General features: G+C 54.3%; 1 protein-coding gene across 2 annotated transcripts in view; it reads left to right on the forward strand.

Moving 5' to 3' along the window:
- The window catches only part of GRIPAP1 (GRIP1 associated protein 1), a 127,174-nt gene that overhangs the window by 85,965 nt on the left and 22,190 nt on the right, over positions 1-19,019 (forward strand). For both annotated transcript variants that reach the window (XM_063936083.1, XM_063936084.1), the window contains one exon: positions 450-604. In XM_063936083.1, coding sequence (XP_063792153.1) covers positions 450-604 — 155 coding nt within the window. The remainder of the gene's footprint in view (positions 1-449; positions 605-19,019) is intronic.

A 19,019-nucleotide genomic window follows, 5' to 3' on the forward strand; every position in this document is an offset into this window, starting at 1 on the left:
TATCAGGTGGCACGGTGCAAATTGCCACCATGAAAAATTGGTGGTGTTGCCCCTAGCGACCCGTCATGTTCTAGCTGTCATTTTTCTATTGCTTTCTAGAAAATGCTAAAATCTCATTGGTTGCTATTCGCAACACTTCCACTCATCGTATCACATTATTCTGACTCCTCCCAGGTTATACTATACGAACGCCTCACATGCCCTGGACCCCTCTCATGCACCCAAAAATTCTCTGAACTCGTGTTCATCGCTTTACAGATTATTCTTTTGAAAGACGACGAAATAATCCTGATTTTATCATTATATAATATGAATGTTTTCGCTTGTGGTAGAGATTGCGTCGTCTTCTCTTTGATTCTGATGCTTTGTCTATTTCTTTCTAAAACTTTGCTAAATGATAGCATTGATTCTGTCTTGTGGATTAACCAATGGCTTTCTCTCCCCTTCAGATGTGTCCGCCACCCACGGGCAAGTAGACCGCAGCAGCCTTGGTAGTGTTCTCAGGGACCTGGTGAAACCTGGTGATGAAAACCTGAGGGAGATGAACAAAAAACTACAGAACATGTTGGAGGAACAGCTGACCAAAAACATGCACCTCCAGAAGGTGAGTGCCTCGGGGGGAAGGGGATACCGCAATGCTCATAATGTGACGGCAGGAGCGGGGAAGATGACAGCCTGCTGATAGAGGCAGGGAGACTACCCCGGCCTGCTGATAGAGGTAGGGAGACTACCAGCCTGCTGATAGAGGCAGGGAGTCTACCTCGGCCTGCTGATAGAGGCACGGAGACTACCCCGGCCTGCTGAGAGAGGCAGGGAGTCTACCCCGGCCTGCTGATAGAGGCAGGGGGACTACCCCGGCCTGCTGATAGAGGCAGGGAGACTACCCCGGCCTGCTGATAGAGGCAGGGAGACTACCCCGGCCTGCTGATAGAGGCAGGGAGACTACCCCGGCCTGCTGATAGAGGCAGGGAGATTATCGGCCTGCTGATAGAGGCAGGGAGATTATCGGCCTGCTGATAGAGACAGGGAGACTACCTCGGCCTGCTGATAGAGGCAGGGAGACTACCCTTGCCTGCTGATAGAGGCAGGGAGACTTCCCCGGCCTGCTGATAGTGGCAGGGAGACTACCCCGGCCTGCTGATAGAAGCAGGGAGACTACCGGCCTGCTGATAGAGGCAGGGAGACTACCCCGGCCTGCTGATAGAGGCAGGGAGACTATCGGCCTGCTGATAGAGGCAGGGAGACTACCCCGGCCTGCTGATAGAAGCAGGGAGACTACCAGCCTGCTGATAGAAGCATGGAGACTATCGGCCTGCTGATAGAGGCAGGGAGACTATCGGCCTGCTGATAGAGACAGGGAGACTACCCCGGCCTGCTGATAGAGGCAGGGAGACTACCCCGGCCTGCTGATAGAGGCAGGGAGACTACCCTGGTCTGCTGATAGAGGCAGGGAGACTACCCCGGCCTGCTGATAGAGGCAGGGAGACTACCCCGGCCTGCTGATAGAGGCAGGGAGACTACCCCGGCCTTCTGATAGAGGCAGGGAGACTACCCCGGCCTGCTGATAGAGGCAGGGAGACTACCCCGGCCTGCTGATAGAGGCAGGGAGACTACCCCGGCCGGCTGATAGAGGCAGGGAGACTACCCCGGCCTGCTGATAGAGGCAGGGAGACTACCCCGGCCTGCTGATAGAGGCAGGGAGACTACCCCGGCCTGCTGATAGAGGCAGGGAGACTACCCCGGCCTGCTGATAGAGACAGGGAGACTACCCCGGCCTGCTGATAGAGGCAGGGAGACTACCTCGGCCTGCTGATAGAGGCAGGGAGACTACCCCGGCCTGCTGATAGAAGCAGGGAGACTATCGGCCTGCTGATAGAGACAGGGAGACTACCCCGGCCTGCTGATAGAGGCAGGGAGACTACCCCGGCCTGCTGATAGAGGCAGGGATACTACCCCGGCCGGCTGATGTGTATACCTGGTTGTGACAGGACGGTACCGTACGGAAGCACTCACCGCTTGCCGCGTCCCGTGGCCTGCGCACAGATTGGAAGGTCAAGCCGCACGAGGCCTGACCACATAGGGGATTCCCTGCTTACCGTCAGTAACCGCCTGTTACTGACTCCACCCACTGCGCTGTGGGCGGGTTCTCGCTGCCACCACCAAACTCCTAACCTGCCGTGGCGTTTGGAACCACGGTTCTGCTCTGTATGTGCCGACGCACTGCTTTACCACACCTGTGTGGTGTCGACGAATCCCCACTAGCCACTTGCTAGGCCTCTACCGGTAGCTGGCGGAAGGCGGAGCTTGGAGACGTCAGGTGCTTCCCTGGACAGCCGGAGAACGGGGCTAGGTTTGGCCTAACCCTGTTGGTCACAAGATGAAGCAGTCTTCTTGAGGCAAAGGTGTTTTATTGCTCAAAAACCTTTAAAAAGGCTCCTCCCTATTGCTAGGGGCAACAGCATACAATTAAGATGTTTCAGCAGAAGAAGATGTTACAATACACAATCCTATGGGCCAACTGCCCTCCTTTTATCCCTCTCCAAGACCCTCTACCACAGGGGGTAAGCCCGCCCTGTGGTGTACAACCAATCAATGTTTACCCATGAGCTGTGCATGCTCTGGACTCATGCACACCTAACATTGTCCCCAATGGACAGTGGGGAGTGGCCGGTCTCCTTTGTCTCTCCCATCTGGGAGAGCAGGCTACTCCCACGGTGCCGTTCAGTCTGGCTGGGGGGAAGTTTTTCCCTCCTAAACTGACTTCCAGAAACCTGCCCGGGACCCCTCTCACTGCCTGCAGCCTGGATTTGGGCTCCAGAGCTGGGCAGCCTGGCTCCCCGGTCCAGGTCTCTGGTTCACTACGGCTGATCTCCATGGAGCTCCAAGAAACCCCTCAGCTTGTTCTATAGCTGAGCTGCTTCTCTTTCTCCCTGTCCCTATTGGAACTGTGAGGCTGGATGGGAATGCATTCCGTTTTTAGGGAAAAGGTCTGGGAGAATCCATCAGCCTGCACAGCTATGGATTCCCCCCTCCTGGGACACACAATCAAGTAAGTGCATTTTATCTTTAAATACATTACATTTTTGAATCACACTGTACATTTCCCTTTGTTAAATATACACTGAGCCTGTGCCCTGCACAGGCTCTACATACTCAGGCACTGCAGTGCCTTCCCTAGCCCTGCAGCCTGGCTGCGAGGGCTCTCTGTGTGCTGGAGGTATGGGGCTGGCTTCCCCCATCCTCCAGCCTGCTTTTCTGCCTCTGGGGTTCCAGGGAGCTGGCTCTCCCTGTCCCCCCAGGGTGGCACTAATCAGTGGCCTCGCCGCACGCAGCGGCGCACCCCCCTGTACCATAAGCCCGGCGGACCGGGACACTTGTCCCGGCCGCCGTGACCCTGGCTTGTTTCAGCGCTGAGGCGCCGGGAGCGTAGCTCCCGGACCCCAGCGCTCACCATCCTGCTGGCCCGCCTAATGTGCCCACGCCGCTAGGGAGCCGGCTAGCCCGGTCCCCCATGAGCGGCGCCTGTCTGTTGGCCTCGCTGCAGCGTCCGGCGGGGAGCCGGGCTGCAGCGCACCCCCCTCGCCGCCTAGCAGCCCGGGACGTCCGTCCCGGCTGCTGCGGCTGGCCACCCGTGCTGTGCTGAGGCGCTGGGAGCAGAGCTCCCGGCCCCCAGCGGCGGCTCTCACATAGAGCACTGCAGCGGGAGCCGAGCTCCCAGCCGCAGCGCTCACCCTTCTCCCCGGCGCGCACACTCCAGGGCGCCCGGGGCTACACTGACCGCTGCCGGGAGCGGAGCTCCCGGACTCCGGCGGTCAGCGGCTGCCTCCTCTCCCCCGGCGCGCACACTCTGCTGAGCGCGCCGGGGAGCTGTCCTCCCTGCCGTGGTCTCCGGAGGGGTCCGGGACCACGGCGCATAGGAAAATACATTTTCATACATTAATAAAACACGGCGCCTAGCGCCCACAATATAATTCAAATTTGGCGCCAAGAGCCCCTTTGTCCTTGCAAATGGCGCCGGGCACTAGGGATTAACCCCTTCAGTGCCAGGGCGGCCATTTGCCTCGTGGCTGGGGCTCTCCGGCCACACTGGTGGAGCATTATATTTTGGTAATTGTGTGCTTGATGTTCTCTCTACCTTTCTCCTTCTGTCCCTGGCACGGTCTCTGTACTCACTGCCCCGTTCTGGTGCATTGCCTCCTTGGCTGTCCCCTACCTACTGTCCCTGTAGCATATGGTGTCTTGTCTTCTTCCTCCGCTATGCTCCCGCAGCTCAGGTGAAAGACCAGCAGCAGCAGCGAATCGCTTGGGGAATCTCTGGGCTCAGTGGCAGATAAGCCACACAGCAATAATAGTCTTATCATTATGCAACACTGGAAATCAATAGTAGGAAATAACCGTTGTAGCAATGTGCTGATACAGAAGCACTCAGGGGTTCTCCCTCCGCAGGAGCAAGCGAGGCATTCCGCCCTGCACGCTGTTCTGCTCTAATTACAGTCTGTCATTATCATCATCACTCTACCGCAGGGCAGGCTGGAAACATATACCGCTCTGCAGGCTGTGCCACTCTGGGGGTGCAGGAAAGGTTCTGCAGGGGCGGGCAGCAGTGATCACTGCAAGCGGAGGCGCATGGATACCGACCCTCGGCGCCAGGCGTGAAACTGAAGTGGACGGAGCGCAGTAGAAGCAGCGTTTTATTTTTTATAAATATTGCATAGATAGATCTCTGTTTTATTCTAGGGATAGAGGGGTTACATAAAGAAAATAGGGGGAGGGGAGGGGTTTGGCGTACTTGTTGTTTTAGCCCCCATTTTATATGCAGGTGACGTTTATCAATGTTCGTACTGAGATGAGACTTGTATTAGCAATCTTTCCGGTGTTCACCGTGCTTGAACAAGCCACGGTCTACGTGAGTGCCCTGCAGAGGAGAGGGATGGATAGAAAGAAGGACGTCCGAGCTGATGCTTCTACATAGGTCTCATCTAATTGTTTTCGGTCCAGGACGTCCAGTACTGTGGAACCGCCGTGGAGAAATCACAGTATGGAGTAGATGAATCAAACTTTGACGAGAGATTAAGAACCAGCCAATCAGCTCCTAACTTCCATGAAAAATGACAATTAGGAGCTGATTGGTTGGTACTTTATCTTTCTCCTCTTTATCACTCTCCAAGATTTGATACATCCCTCCCTCGTTGTGTCCCAGGGTTTATCGGCGACTGTTGTGAGTAGATCAAATACTCCTTTATCTGGATGCAGCAAACTTGAGGTCTATGGGGGTCATTCCGAGTTGATCGCACGCTGCCGATTTTCACAGCGTAGCGATCAGGTTACTACTGCGCATGCACCGCAATGCGCACGAGCGTCGTACGGGTACAAACAGCATTGTTGCTGTGCAATGCTTCTAGCGACAAATCCATTCGCACAACCGATCGCAAGGAGAATGACAGGAAGAGGGCGTTTATGGGTGTCAACTGACCGTTTTCTGGGAGTGGTAGGGAAAACGCAGGCGTGTCCAGGCATTTGCAGGGCGGGTGTCTGACGTCAATTCCGGGACAGGCTGAAGTGATCGCAGCGGCTGAGTAAAGTTCTGGGCTACTCAGAAACTGCACAAAAACTTTTACGTCCCGCTCGGCTGCACATGTGATGGCACACTTGCAAAGCGAAAAAATACACTCCCCCGTGGGTGGCGACTAGACGTTTGCACGGCTGCAAAAAGTAGCTAGCGAGCGATCAACTCGGAATGAGGGCCAATGTACTAAGATTTGGAGAGAGGTAAAGTGGATGGAGATAAAGTAGCCAACCATCTCCTAACTGTCATTCTTCAAACTCCAGCCTGTAACATGGCAGTTAGGAGCTGATTGGCTGGTACTTTATCTCCACACACTTTATCTCTCTCCGAGGGGTAAATTTACTAAGATGGGAGTTCTGTTTAAGAAGTGATGTTGCCCATAGCAACCAATCAGATTTCAGGTATTGTATTTTAGAAGGTGCTAGATAAATGAGAAGTAGAATCTGATTGGTTGCTATGGGCAACATCCCATCTTAATTCGAACTCCCATCTTAGTAAATTTACCCACAAGTCTTAGTACATAGATAGAACCCTTGGTCTTATGGGTTTTTCAGTGCTCTTTGGTATCTCGGGGATAGTGTGTGGGAGTAATGCATAATATGGGCAGGCGGGGAGATGAATGCCTGTTATAGAGTGAGCAAGGTAATGTACATTGGGCCTAATTCAGACCTTATCGCTAGGCTGAGTTTTCGTACAGCCTGCGATCAGATCTGAACTGCACCGCAATGCGCAGGCTCGTCGACCCGCAGCGACCGGATGGTGCGAGAAAAGCGATCTCACGGGCGATCACAAGGTGACTGACAGGAAGAGGGCGTTTGTGGGTGGCAACTGACCGTTTTTGAGGAGTGTCCGGAGAAACGCAGGAGGGACCAGGAGTTTTTGAGGGAAGGTTTCTGACGTCAGCTCCGGCCCCGAGCATCGCACTGGAAGAGTCCTGGGCTGTGCAGAGACTACACAATCTTCTGTTTGTGCAGCTCTCCTGCACATGCGATCGCACACCTGCACAGCGATTTCCCCCTCCCCCTGTAGGCGACGACTACCTGATCGCAGGGATGCAAAAAACGCACCCTAGCGAACAGGTCTGAATTATGGGGGTCATTCCGAGTTGTTCGCTCGCTAGCAGTTTTTAGCAGCCGTGCAAACGCTAGGCCGCCGCCCACTGGGAGTGTATTTTAGCTTAGCAGAAGTGCGAACGAAAGGATCGCAGAGCGGCTACAAAATAATTTTGTGTAGTTTCAGACCTACTCAGTGCTTGCGATCACTTTAGACCATTCAGTTCCTGATTTGACGTCACAAACACGCCCTGCGTTTTTCCTGGCACGCCTGCGTTTTTCCGAACACTCACTGAAAACGGCCAGTTGACACCCAGAAACGCCCTCTTCCTGTCAATCACTCTGCGGCTGCCTGTGCGACTGAAAAGCATCGCTAGACCCTGTTTAAAACAACATTGCTCGTTGTAATAGTACGCCGCGTGTGCGCATTGAGCCGCATACGCATAAGTGACTTTTTTTGCCTCAACTCTGCACAGCGACGAATGCAGCTAGCGAACAACTCGGAATGACCACCCAGGCCCATTATCTTAGTGAAGTTCCACCTACTACAGAACAGGGTGTCATCCTGTCGGCATTCTCTCTAGCAGTAATTATAGGATGCTAGGGATATTACCAGAAGACGAGTGGGTACCAGGTACCGCCCGTACAAGATCTGTGGCCGCCAGGTAGTACATTGCGCATTGAGAAGACAAGGTATAACACCATTTGTATGGTAATTGTGTGCACAAGCATCTGCCCATTGCTTGAGTGCATAAAAAGGATATTTCTGAAAACCGTTCTACAGATTACTGCAGAAACAGAAGTGTAACCCATTGCAGCCTCACAGACTCTGTTGCAGTAAATTGCATTGTAGCTGATGGAAGTCGATGACTGATTACTGCTGGTCACAGCGCATTTTCCTGCAGCTATATAGGAATCAGTGTCTGTAGCTGGTCACTCGTGCCTCGTGCTCTTTTAGCTATTCTCCGAGCAGGAAACTGATTTTCCAGGCAGGTGAAGCCGGGACAATCTGCTGGGACGGAACGATACAGGGCCACTGAATTATTAATGGGTGTGGGCTCAGAACTGCCCTGCCTGGTGATTGTATCGTTGGTGCGTCTCTGGGTGAAAGGAGCCCCAAGGTCTCGCATGTCCTGATTAAACCCCGGGACTTAGAGCTTCCACGTTTACAAGTTATGTATTAAGAGAAAATATTTCTTTAAAAATAAAAAAGTTAGAGTGCTAGTGTTGAAACATACAGAAATGTACTATAAGTGGGTTCCAAATTTTCTATAATGTGAGATGACCCAGAGTACATCCTATTTCACATGTATATTTTTACATTTCCTGACCTGATTAATATCATCTAGTCCTTACCAGGTCCTAACATTATAAATAGCAACTTTTCTCAACATTTTCTTTATTTATTTAACCAATATGCTGGGTGATACAGGGAGACTACCACTGTGCTGGGTGATACAGGAAGACTACCAATGGCTGGGTGATAAAGGGAGACTACCAATGTGCTGGGTGATACAGGGAGACTACCAATGTGCTGGGTGATAAAGGGAGACTACCAATACGATGGGTGATACAGGTAGACTACCAATGTGCTGGTGGAGACTGGGAGACTACCAATGTGCTGGTGGAGACTGGGAGAATACCAATGTGCTGGTGGAGACTGGGAGACTACCATTGTGCTGGGTGATACAGGGAGACTACCAATATGCTGGTGGAGACTGGGAGACTACCAATGTGCTGGTGGAGACTGGGAGACTACCAATGTGCTGGTGGAGACTGGGAGGCTACCAATGTGCTGGTGGAGACTACCAATATGCTGGTGGAGACTACCAATGTGCTGGTGGATAATGGGAGACTACCAATATGCTGCGTGATACAGGGAGCCTACCACTGTGCTGGGTGATACAGGGAGACTACCAATATGCTGGGTGATACAGGGAGACTACCACTGTGCTGGGTGATACAGGGAGACTTCCAATATGCTGGGTGATACAGGGAGACTACCAATGTGCTGGGTGATACAGGTAGTCTACCAATGTGCTGGGTGATACAGGGAGACTACCAATGTGCTGGGTGATACAGAGAGATTACTAATATGATGGGTGATACAGGGAGCCTACCACTGTGCTGGGTGATACAGGGAGACTTCCAATATGCTTGTTGATACAGGGAGACTACCAATGTGCTGGGTGATACAGGGAGACTACCAATGTGCTGGGTGATACAGGGAGACTACCAATGTGCTGGGTGATACAGGGAGACTACCAATGTGCTGGGTGATACAGGGAGACTACCACTGTGCTGGGTGATACAGGGAGACTACCACTGTGCTGGGTGATACAGGGAGACTACCATTGTGCTGGGTGATACAGGGAGACTACCACTGTGCTGGGTGATACAGGGAGACTACCAATGTGCTGGTGGAGACTGGGAGACTACCAATGTGCTGGTGGAGACTGGGAGACTTCCAATGTGCTGGTGGAGACTGGGAGACTACCAATGTGCTGGTGGAGACTGGGAGACTACCATTGTGCTGGGTGATACAGGGAGACTACCAATGTGCTGGTGGAGACTGAGAGACTACCAATGTGCTGGGTGATAGAGGGAGACTACCAATGTGCTGGTGGAGACTGGGAGACTACCAATGTGCTGGTGGAGACTGGGAGACTACCAATGTGCTGGTGGAGACTGGGAGGCTACCAATGTGCTGGTGGAGACTACCAATATGCTGGTGGAGACTACCAATGTGCTGGTGGATAATGGGAGACTACCAATATGCTGGGTGATACAGGGAGACTACCACTGTGCTGGGTGATACAGGGAGACTACCAATATGCTGGGTGATACAGGGAGCCTACCACTGTGCTGGGTGATACAGGGAGACTTCCAATATGCTGGGTGATACAGGGAGACTACCAATGTGCTGGGTGATACAGGGAGACTACCACTGTGCTGGGTGATACAGGGAGACTACCAATATGCTGGTGGAGACTACCAATGTGCTGGTGGATAATGGGAGACTACCAATATGCTGGGTGATACAGGGAGCCTACCACTGTGCTGGGTGATACAGGGAGACTTCAAATATGCTTGTTGATACAGGGAGACTACCAATGTGCTGGGTGATACAGGGAGACTACCAATGTGCTGGGTGATACAGGGAGACTACCAATGTGCTGGGTGATACAGGGAGACTACCAATGTGCTGGGTGATACAGGGAGACTACCAATGTGCTGGGTGATACAGAGAGACTACCAATATGATGGGTGATACAGGGAGACTACCACTGTGCTGGGTGATACAGGGAGACTACCACTGTGCTGGGTGATACAGGGAGACTACCATTGTGCTGGGTGATACAGGGAGACTACCACTGTGCTGGGTGATACAGGGAGACTACCAATGTGCTGGTGGAGTCTGGGAGACTACCAATGTGCTGGTGGAGACTGGGAGACTACCAATGTGCTGGTGGAGACTGGGAGACTACCAATGTGCTGGTGGAGACTGGGAGACTACCAATGTGCTGGTGGAGACTGGGAGACTACCAATGTGCTGGTGGAGACTGGGAGGCTACCAATGTGCTGGTGGAGACTACCAATGTGCTGGTGGAGACTACCAATGTGCTGGTGGATAATGAGAGACTACCAATATGCTGGTGGAGACTACCAATGTGCTGGGTGATATAGGGAGACTACCAATATGCTTGGGGAGATGGGTGGACTACCAGGTGGAGACTACCAATGTGCTGCTGGAGACTTACAAATGTGCTTTTGGACACTGGGAGACTACCAATGTGCTGGTGGAGACTGGGAGACTACCAATATGCTAGGTGATACAGGGAGACTACCAATATGCTGGGTGATACACGGAGACTACCAATATGCTAGGTGATACAGGGAGACTACTAATGTGCTTGGGGAGATGGGTGGACTACCAATATGCTGGTGGAGACTACCAATGTGCTGGTGGATACTGGGAGACTACCAATGTGCTGGTGGAGACTACCAATGTGCTGGTGGAGACTACCAATGTGCTGGTGGAGACTACCAATATGCTGGTGGAGACTACCAATGTGCTGGTGGAGACTGGGAGACTACCAATATGCTGATGGAGAATACCAATGTGCTGGCTGATACAGGGAGATTACCAATATGCCGGGTGATACAAGGAGACTACCAATGTGCTTGGGATGATGGGTGGACTATCAATATGCTGGTGGAGACTACCAATGTGCTGCTGGAGACTACCCGTGTGCTGGTGGAGACTCGGAAACTACCAATGTGCTGGATGATACAGGGAGACTACCAATATGCTAGGTAATACAGGAAGACTTCTAATGTGCTTGGGGAGATGGGTGGACAACCAATATGCTGGTGGAGACTACCAATATGCTGGTGGAGACTACCAATGTGCTGGTGGAGACTGGGAGACTACCAATATGCTGGTGGAGGCTACCAATGTGCTGGTGGAGACTGGGAGACTACCAATGTGCTGGGTGATACAGGGAGACTACAAATACGCTGGGTGATACAGGGAGACTACCAATATGTTGGATGAAGACTGGGAGACTACCAATATGCTGGTGGAGACTACCAATGTGCTGGGTGATATAGGGAGACTACCAATATGCTGGTGGAGACTACAAATGTGCTGTTGGACACTGGGAGACTACCAATATGCTGTGTGATACAGGAAGACTACCAATATGCTTGGGGAGATGGGTGGACTACCAATATGCTGGTGGAGACTACCAATGTGCTGGTGGAGACTGGGAGACTACCAATATGCTGGTGGAGACTACCAATGTTCTGGTGGAGACTGAGAGACTACAAGTATGCTGGTGGAGACTACCAATATGCTGGTGGAGGCTACCAATGTGCTGGTGGAGACTGGGAGACTACCAATGTGCTGGGTGATACAGGGAGACTACAAATATGCTGGGTGATACAGGGAGACTACCAATATGATGGGTGATACAGGGAGACTACCAATATGCTGGGTGATACAGGGAGACTACCAATATGCTGGGGGAGATGGGAGACTACCAATGTGCTGGTGGAGAGGCTACCAATGTGCTGGTGGAGACTACCAATGTGCTGGGTGATACAGGGAGACTACCAATATGCTGGGTGATACAAGGAGACTACCAATGTGCTTGGGGTGATGGGTGGACTATCAGTATGCTGGTGGAGACTACCAATGTGCTGCTGGAGACTCGGAAACTACCAATGTGCTGGGTGATACAGGGAGACCACCAATATGCTAGGTGATACAGGGAGACTACTAATGTGCTTGGGGAGATGGGTGGACTACCAATATGCTGGTGGAGACTGGGAGACTACCAGTATGCTGGTGGAGACTACCAATATGCTGGTGGAGGCTACCAATGTGCTGGTGGAGACTGGGAGACTACCAATATGCTGGGTGATACAGGGAGACTACAAATATGCTGGGTGATACAGGGAGACTACCAATATGCTGGGTGATACAGGGAGACTACCAATATGCTGGGTGATACAGGGAGACTACCAATATGCTGGGTGATACAGGGAGACTACCAATGTGCTGGGGGAGATGGGAGACTACCAATGTGCTGGTGGAGGCCACCAATGTGCTGGTGTAGACTACCAATGTGCTGGGTGATACAGGGAGACTACCAATATGCTGGATCATACAGGGAGACTACCAATGTGCTGGGTGATACAGGGAGACTACCAAGATGGGTGAGCACGCATGTGCTGGGGGAGATGGGGGAGTAATCATGTGCTGGGGGAGATGGGGAGAGTACGCATGTGCTGGGGGAGATGGGAGAGTACGCATGTGCTGGGGGAGATGGGAGAGTACGCATGTGATGGGGGAGATGGGAGAGTACGCATGTGCTGGGGGAGATGGGAGAGTACCAATGTGCTGCGGGAAGCAGGGAGAGTACGCATGTGCTGGTGGAGATGAGGAGAGTACCAATGTGGTGGGGGAGTTGGGAGAGTACGCATGTGCTGGGGGAGATGGGGAGAGTACGCATGTGCTGGGGGAGATGAGGAGAGTACGCATGTGCTGGGGGATATGAGGAGAGTATGCATGTGCTGGGGGAGATGAGGAGAGTACGCATGTGCTGGGGGAGATGAGGAGAGTACGCATGTGCTGGGGGAGATGAGGAGAGTACGCATGTGCTGGGGGAGATGAGGAGAGTACGCATGTGCTGGGGGAGATGGGAGAGTACCAGTGTGCTGGGGGAGATGGGAGAGTATGCATGTGCTGGGGGAGATGAGGAGAGTACTCATGTGCGGGGGGAGATGTTAGAGTACGCATGTGCTGGGGGAGATGGGGAGAGTACGCATGTGCTGGGGGAGATAGAGAGTACGCATGTGCTGGAGGAGATAGAGAGTACGCATGTGCTGGGGGAGATGAGGAGAGTACTCATGTGCTGGGGGAGATGGGAGAGTACTCATGTGCTGGGGAAGATGGGAGAGTACGCATGTGCTGGGGGAGATGAGGAGAGTACTCGTGCTGGGGGAGATGGGAGAGTACCAGTGTGCTGGGGGAGATGGGAGAGTACACATGTGCTGGTGGGGGAGATGGGAGAGTACACATGTGCTGGGGGAGATGGGAGAGTACGCATGTGCTGGGGGAGATGGGGAGAGTACGCATGTGCTGGGGGAGATGAGGAGAGTACGCATGTGCTGGGGGAGATGGGGAGAGTACGCATGTGCTGGGGGAGATGGGAGAGTACGCATGTGCTGGGGGAGATGAGGAGAGTACGCATGTGCTGGGGGAGATGGGAGAGTACGCATGTGCTGGGGGAAATGAGGAGAGTAAGCATGTGCTTGGGGAAATTAGGAGAGTACGCATGTGCTGGGGGAAATGAGGAGAGTACGCATGTGCTGGGGGAGATGAGAGTACTCGTGCTGGGGGAGATGATGAGAGTACGCATGTGCTGGGGGAGATGAGGAGAGTATGCATGTGCTGGGGAAGATGGGAGAGTATGCATGTGCTGGGGGAGATGAGGAGAGTACGCATATGCTGGGGGAAATGGGAGAGTACGCATGTTCTGGCTGGGGGAGATGATGAGAGTACGGATGTGCTGGGGGAGATGAGTATTCTCTGTGCTGGGGGAGATGAGGAGAATACTCATGTGCTGGGGGAGATGAGGAGAGTACGCATGTGCTGGGGGAGATGAGGAGAGTACTCATGTGCTGGGGGAGATGAGGAGAGTACGCATGTGCGGGGGGAGATGGGATAGTACGCATGTGCTGGGGGATATGGGGAGAGTACTCATGTGCTGGGGGAGATGGGGAGAGTACGCATGTGCTGGGGGAGAGTGCGCATGTGCTGGGGAGATGGGAGAGTACGCATGTGCTGGGGGAGATGGGAGAGTACGCATGTGCTGGGGGAGATGAGGAGTGTACTCATGTGCTGGGGGATATGAGGAGAGTTCCAGTGTACTGGGGGAGATGGGAGAGTACGCATGTGCTGGGGGAGATGGGAGAGTACGCATGTGCTGGGGGAGATGGGAGAGTACGCATGTGCTGGGGGAGATGGGAGAGTATGCATGTGCTGGGGGAGATGGGAGAGTACCAGTGTGCTGGGGAGATGGGAGAGTACTGCGATGGGGGAGATGGGAGAGTACCAGTGTGATGGGGGAGATGGGAGAGTACGCATGTGCTGGGGGGAGATGAGGAGAGTACTCATGTGCTGGGGGAGATGGGAGAGTACTCATGTGCTGGGGAAGATGGGAGAGTACGCATGTGCTGGGGGAGATGAGGAGAGTACTCGTGCTGGGGGAGATGGGAGAGTACCAGTGTGCTGGGGGAGATGGGAGAGTACACATGTGCTGGGGGAAATGAGGAGAGTAAGCATGTGCTGGGGGAAATGAGGAGAGTACGCATGTGCTGGGGGAAATGAGGAGAGTACGCATGTGCTGGGGGAGATGAGGAGAGTACTCATGTGCTGGGGGAGATGATGAGAGTACGCATGCGCTGGGGGAGATGAGGAGAGAATGCATGTGCTGGGGGAGATGGGAGAGTACCAGTATGCTGGGGGAGATGGGAGAGTATCAGTGTGCTGGGGGAGATGGGAGAGTACCAGTGTGCTGGGGGAGATGGGAGAGTACGCATGTGCTGGAGGAGATGAGGAGAGTACTCATGTGCTGGGGGAGATGGGAGAGTATGCATGTGCTGGGGGAGATGGGAGAGTACTCATGTGCTGGGGGAGATGGGAGAGTACCAGTGTGCTGGGGGAGATGGGAGAGTACCAGTATGCTGGGGGAGATGGGAGAGTACGCATGTGCTGGGGGAGATAGGAGAGTACGCATGTGCTGGGGGAGATGGGAGAGTACGCATGTGCTGGGGGAGATGGGAGAGTACGCATGTGCTGGGGGAGATGAGGAGAGTACTCATGTGCTGGGGGAGATGGGAGAGTACGCATGTGCTGGGGGAGATGAGGAGAGTACTCATGCTGGGGGAGATGGGAGAGTACGCATGTGCTGGGGGAGATGGGAGAGTACTCATGTGCTGGGGAAGATGGGAGAGTACCAGTGTGCTGGGGGAGATGAGGAGAGTACGCATGTGCTGGGGGAGATGGGAGAGTACTCATGTGCTGGGGAAGATGGGAGAGTACCAGTGTGCTGGGGGAGATGAGGAGAGTACGCATGTGCTGGGGGAGATGGGAGAGTATGCATGTGCTGGGGGAGATGAGGAGAGTACTCATGCTGGGGGAGATGGGAGAGTACGCATGTGCTGGGGGAGATGGGAGAGTACTCATGTGCTGGGGAAGATGGGAGAGTACCAGTGTGCTGGGGGAGATGAGGAGAGTATGCATATGCTGGGGGAGATGAGGAGAGTACGCATGTGCTGGGGGAGATGAGGAGAGTACGCATGTGCTGGGGGAGATGAGAGTACTCATGTGCTGGGGGAGATGGGAGAGTATGCATGTGCTGGGGGAGATGGGAGAGTATGCATGTGCTGGGGGAGATGGGAGAGTACCAGTGTGCTGGGGAGATGGGAGAGTACTCATGTGATGGGGGAGATGGGAGAGTACCAGTGTGATGGGGGAGATGGGAGAGTACTCATGTGCTGGGGAAGATGGGAGAGTACGCATGTGCTGGGGGAGATGAGGAGAGTACTCGTGCTGGGGGAGATGGGAGAGTACCAGTGTGCTGGGGGAGATGGGAGAGTACACATGTGCTGGGGGAGATGGGAGAGTACGCATGTGCTGGGAGAGATGGGGAGAGTACGCATGTGCTGGGGGAGATGAGGAGAGTACGCATGTGCTGGGGGAGATGAGGAGAGTACGCATGTGCTGGGGGAGATGAGGAGAGTACGCATGTGCTGGGGGAGATGGGAGAGTACGCATGTGCTGGGGGAGATGAGGCGAGTACGCATGTGCTGGGGGAGATGATGAGAGTATGCATGCGCTGGGGGAGATGGGAGAGTACGCATGTGCTGGGGGAGATGAGGAGAGTACTCATGTGCTGGGGGAGATGGGAGCGTACGCATGTGCTGGGGGAGATGGGAGAGTACTCGTGCTGGGGGAGATGGGAGAGTACTCATGTGCTGGGGGAGATGGGAGAGTACTCATGTGATGGGGGAGATGGGAGAGTACCAGTGTGATGGGGGAGATGGGAGAGTACGCATGTACTGGGGGGAGATGAGGAGAATACGCATGTGCTGGGGGAGATGAGGAGAGTACTCATGTGCTGGGGGAGATGGGAGAGTACTCATGTGCTGGGGGAGATGGGAGAGTACGCATGTGCTGGGGGAGATGAGGAGAGTACTCGTGCTTGGGGAGATGAGGAGAGTACGCATGTGCTGGGGGAGATGGGAGAGTACGCATGTGCTGGGGGAGATGAGGAGAGTACTCGTGCTGGGGGAGATGGGAGAGTACCAGTGTGCTGGGGGAGATGGGAGAGTACACATGTGCTGGTGGGGGAGATGGGAGAGTACACATGTGCTGGGGGAGATGGGAGAGTACGCATGTGCTGGGGGAGATGGGGAGAGTACGCATGTGCTGGGGGAGATGAGGAGAGTACGCATGTGCTGGGGGAGATGAGGACAGTACGCATGTGCTGGGGGAGATGGGAGAGTACGCATGTGCTGGGGGAGATGAGGAGAGTACGCATGTGCTGGGGGAGATGGGAGAGTACGCATGTGCTGGGGGAAATGAGGAGAGTAAGCATGTGCTTGGGGAAATTAGGAGAGTACGCATGTGCTGGGGGAAATGAGGAGAGTACGCATGTGCTGGGGGAGATGAGAGTACTCGTGCTGGGGGAGATGATGAGAGTACGCATGTGCTGGGGGAGATGAGGAGAGTATGCATGTGCTGGGGAAGATGGGAGAGTATGCATGTGCTGGGGGAGATGAGGAGAGTACGCATATGCTGGGGGAAATGGGAGAGTACGCATGTTCTGGCTGGGGGAGATGATGAGAGTACGGATGTGCTGGGGGAGATGAGTATTCTCTGTGCTGGGGGAGATGAGGAGAATACTCATGTGCTGGGGGAGATGAGGAGAGTACGCATGTGCTGGGGGAGATGAGGAGAGTACTCATGTGCTGGGGGAGATGAGGAGAGTACGCATGTGCGGGGGGAGATGGGATAGTACGCATGTGCTGGGGGATATGGGGAGAGTACTCATGTGCTGGGGGAGATGGGGAGAGTACGCATGTGCTGGGGGAGAGTGCGCATGTGCTGGGGAGATGGGAGAGTACGCATGTGCTGGGGGAGATGGGAGAGTACGCATGTGCTGGGGGAGATGAGGAGTGTACTCATGTGCTGGGGGATATGAGGAGAGTTCCAGTGTACTGGGGGAGATGGGAGAGTACGCATGTGCTGGGGGAGATGGGAGAGTACGCATGTGCTGGGGGAGATGGGAGAGTACGCATGTGCTGGGGGAGATGGGAGAGTATGCATGTGCTGGGGGAGATGGGAGAGTACCAGTGTGCTGGGGAGATGGGAGAGTACTGCGATGGGGGAGATGGGAGAGTACCAGTGTGATGGGGGAGATGGGAGAGTACGCATGTGCTGGGGGGAGATGAGGAGAGTACTCATGTGCTGGGGGAGATGGGAGAGTACTCATGTGCTGGGGAAGATGGGAGAGTACGCATGTGCTGGGGGAGATGAGGAGAGTACTCGTGCTGGGGGAGATGGGAGAGTACCAGTGTGCTGGGGGAGATGGGAGAGTACACATGTGCTGGGGGAAATGAGGAGAGTAAGCATGTGCTGGGGGAAATGAGGAGAGTACGCATGTGCTGGGGGAAATGAGGAGAGTACGCATGTGCTGGGGGAGATGAGGAGAGTACTCATGTGCTGGGGGAGATGATGAGAGTACGCATGCGCTGGGGGAGATGAGGAGAGAATGCATGTGCTGGGGGAGATGGGAGAGTACCAGTATGCTGGGGGAGATGGGAGAGTATCAGTGTGCTGGGGGAGATGGGAGAGTACCAGTGTGCTGGGGGAGATGGGAGAGTACGCATGTGCTGGAGGAGATGAGGAGAGTACTCATGTGCTGGGGGAGATGGGAGAGTATGCATGTGCTGGGGGAGATGGGAGAGTACTCATGTGCTGGGGGAGATGGGAGAGTACCAGTGTGCTGGGGGAGATGGGAGAGTACCAGTATGCTGGGGGAGATGGGAGAGTACGCATGTGCTGGGGGAGATAGGAGAGTACGCATGTGCTGGGGGAGATGGGAGAGTACGCATGTGCTGGGGGAGATGGGAGAGTACGCATGTGCTGGGGGAGATGAGGAGAGTACTCATGTGCTGGGGGAGATGGGAGAGTACGCATGTGCTGGGGGAGATGAGGAGAGTACTCATGCTGGGGGAGATGGGAGAGTACGCATGTGCTGGGGGAGATGGGAGAGTACTCATGTGCTGGGGAAGATGGGAGAGTACCAGTGTGCTGGGGGAGATGAGGAGAGTACGCATGTGCTGGGGGAGATGGGAGAGTACTCATGTGCTGGGGAAGATGGGAGAGTACCAGTGTGCTGGGGGAGATGAGGAGAGTACGCATGTGCTGGGGGAGATGGGAGAGTATGCATGTGCTGGGGGAGATGAGGAGAGTACTCATGCTGGGGGAGATGGGAGAGTACGCATGTGCTGGGGGAGATGGGAGAGTACTCATGTGCTGGGGAAGATGGGAGAGTACCAGTGTGCTGGGGGAGATGAGGAGAGTATGCATATGCTGGGGGAGATGAGGAGAGTACGCATGTGCTGGGGGAGATGAGGAGAGTACGCATGTGCTGGGGGAGATGAGAGTACTCATGTGCTGGGGGAGATGGGAGAGTATGCATGTGCTGGGGGAGATGGGAGAGTATGCATGTGCTGGGGGAGATGGGAGAGTACCAGTGTGCTGGGGAGATGGGAGAGTACTCATGTGATGGGGGAGATGGGAGAGTACCAGTGTGATGGGG

The sequence above is a fragment of the Pseudophryne corroboree genome, chromosome 8 (assembly GCF_028390025.1).
Source record: "Pseudophryne corroboree isolate aPseCor3 chromosome 8, aPseCor3.hap2, whole genome shotgun sequence".
NCBI lineage: Eukaryota > Metazoa > Chordata > Amphibia > Anura > Myobatrachidae > Pseudophryne > Pseudophryne corroboree.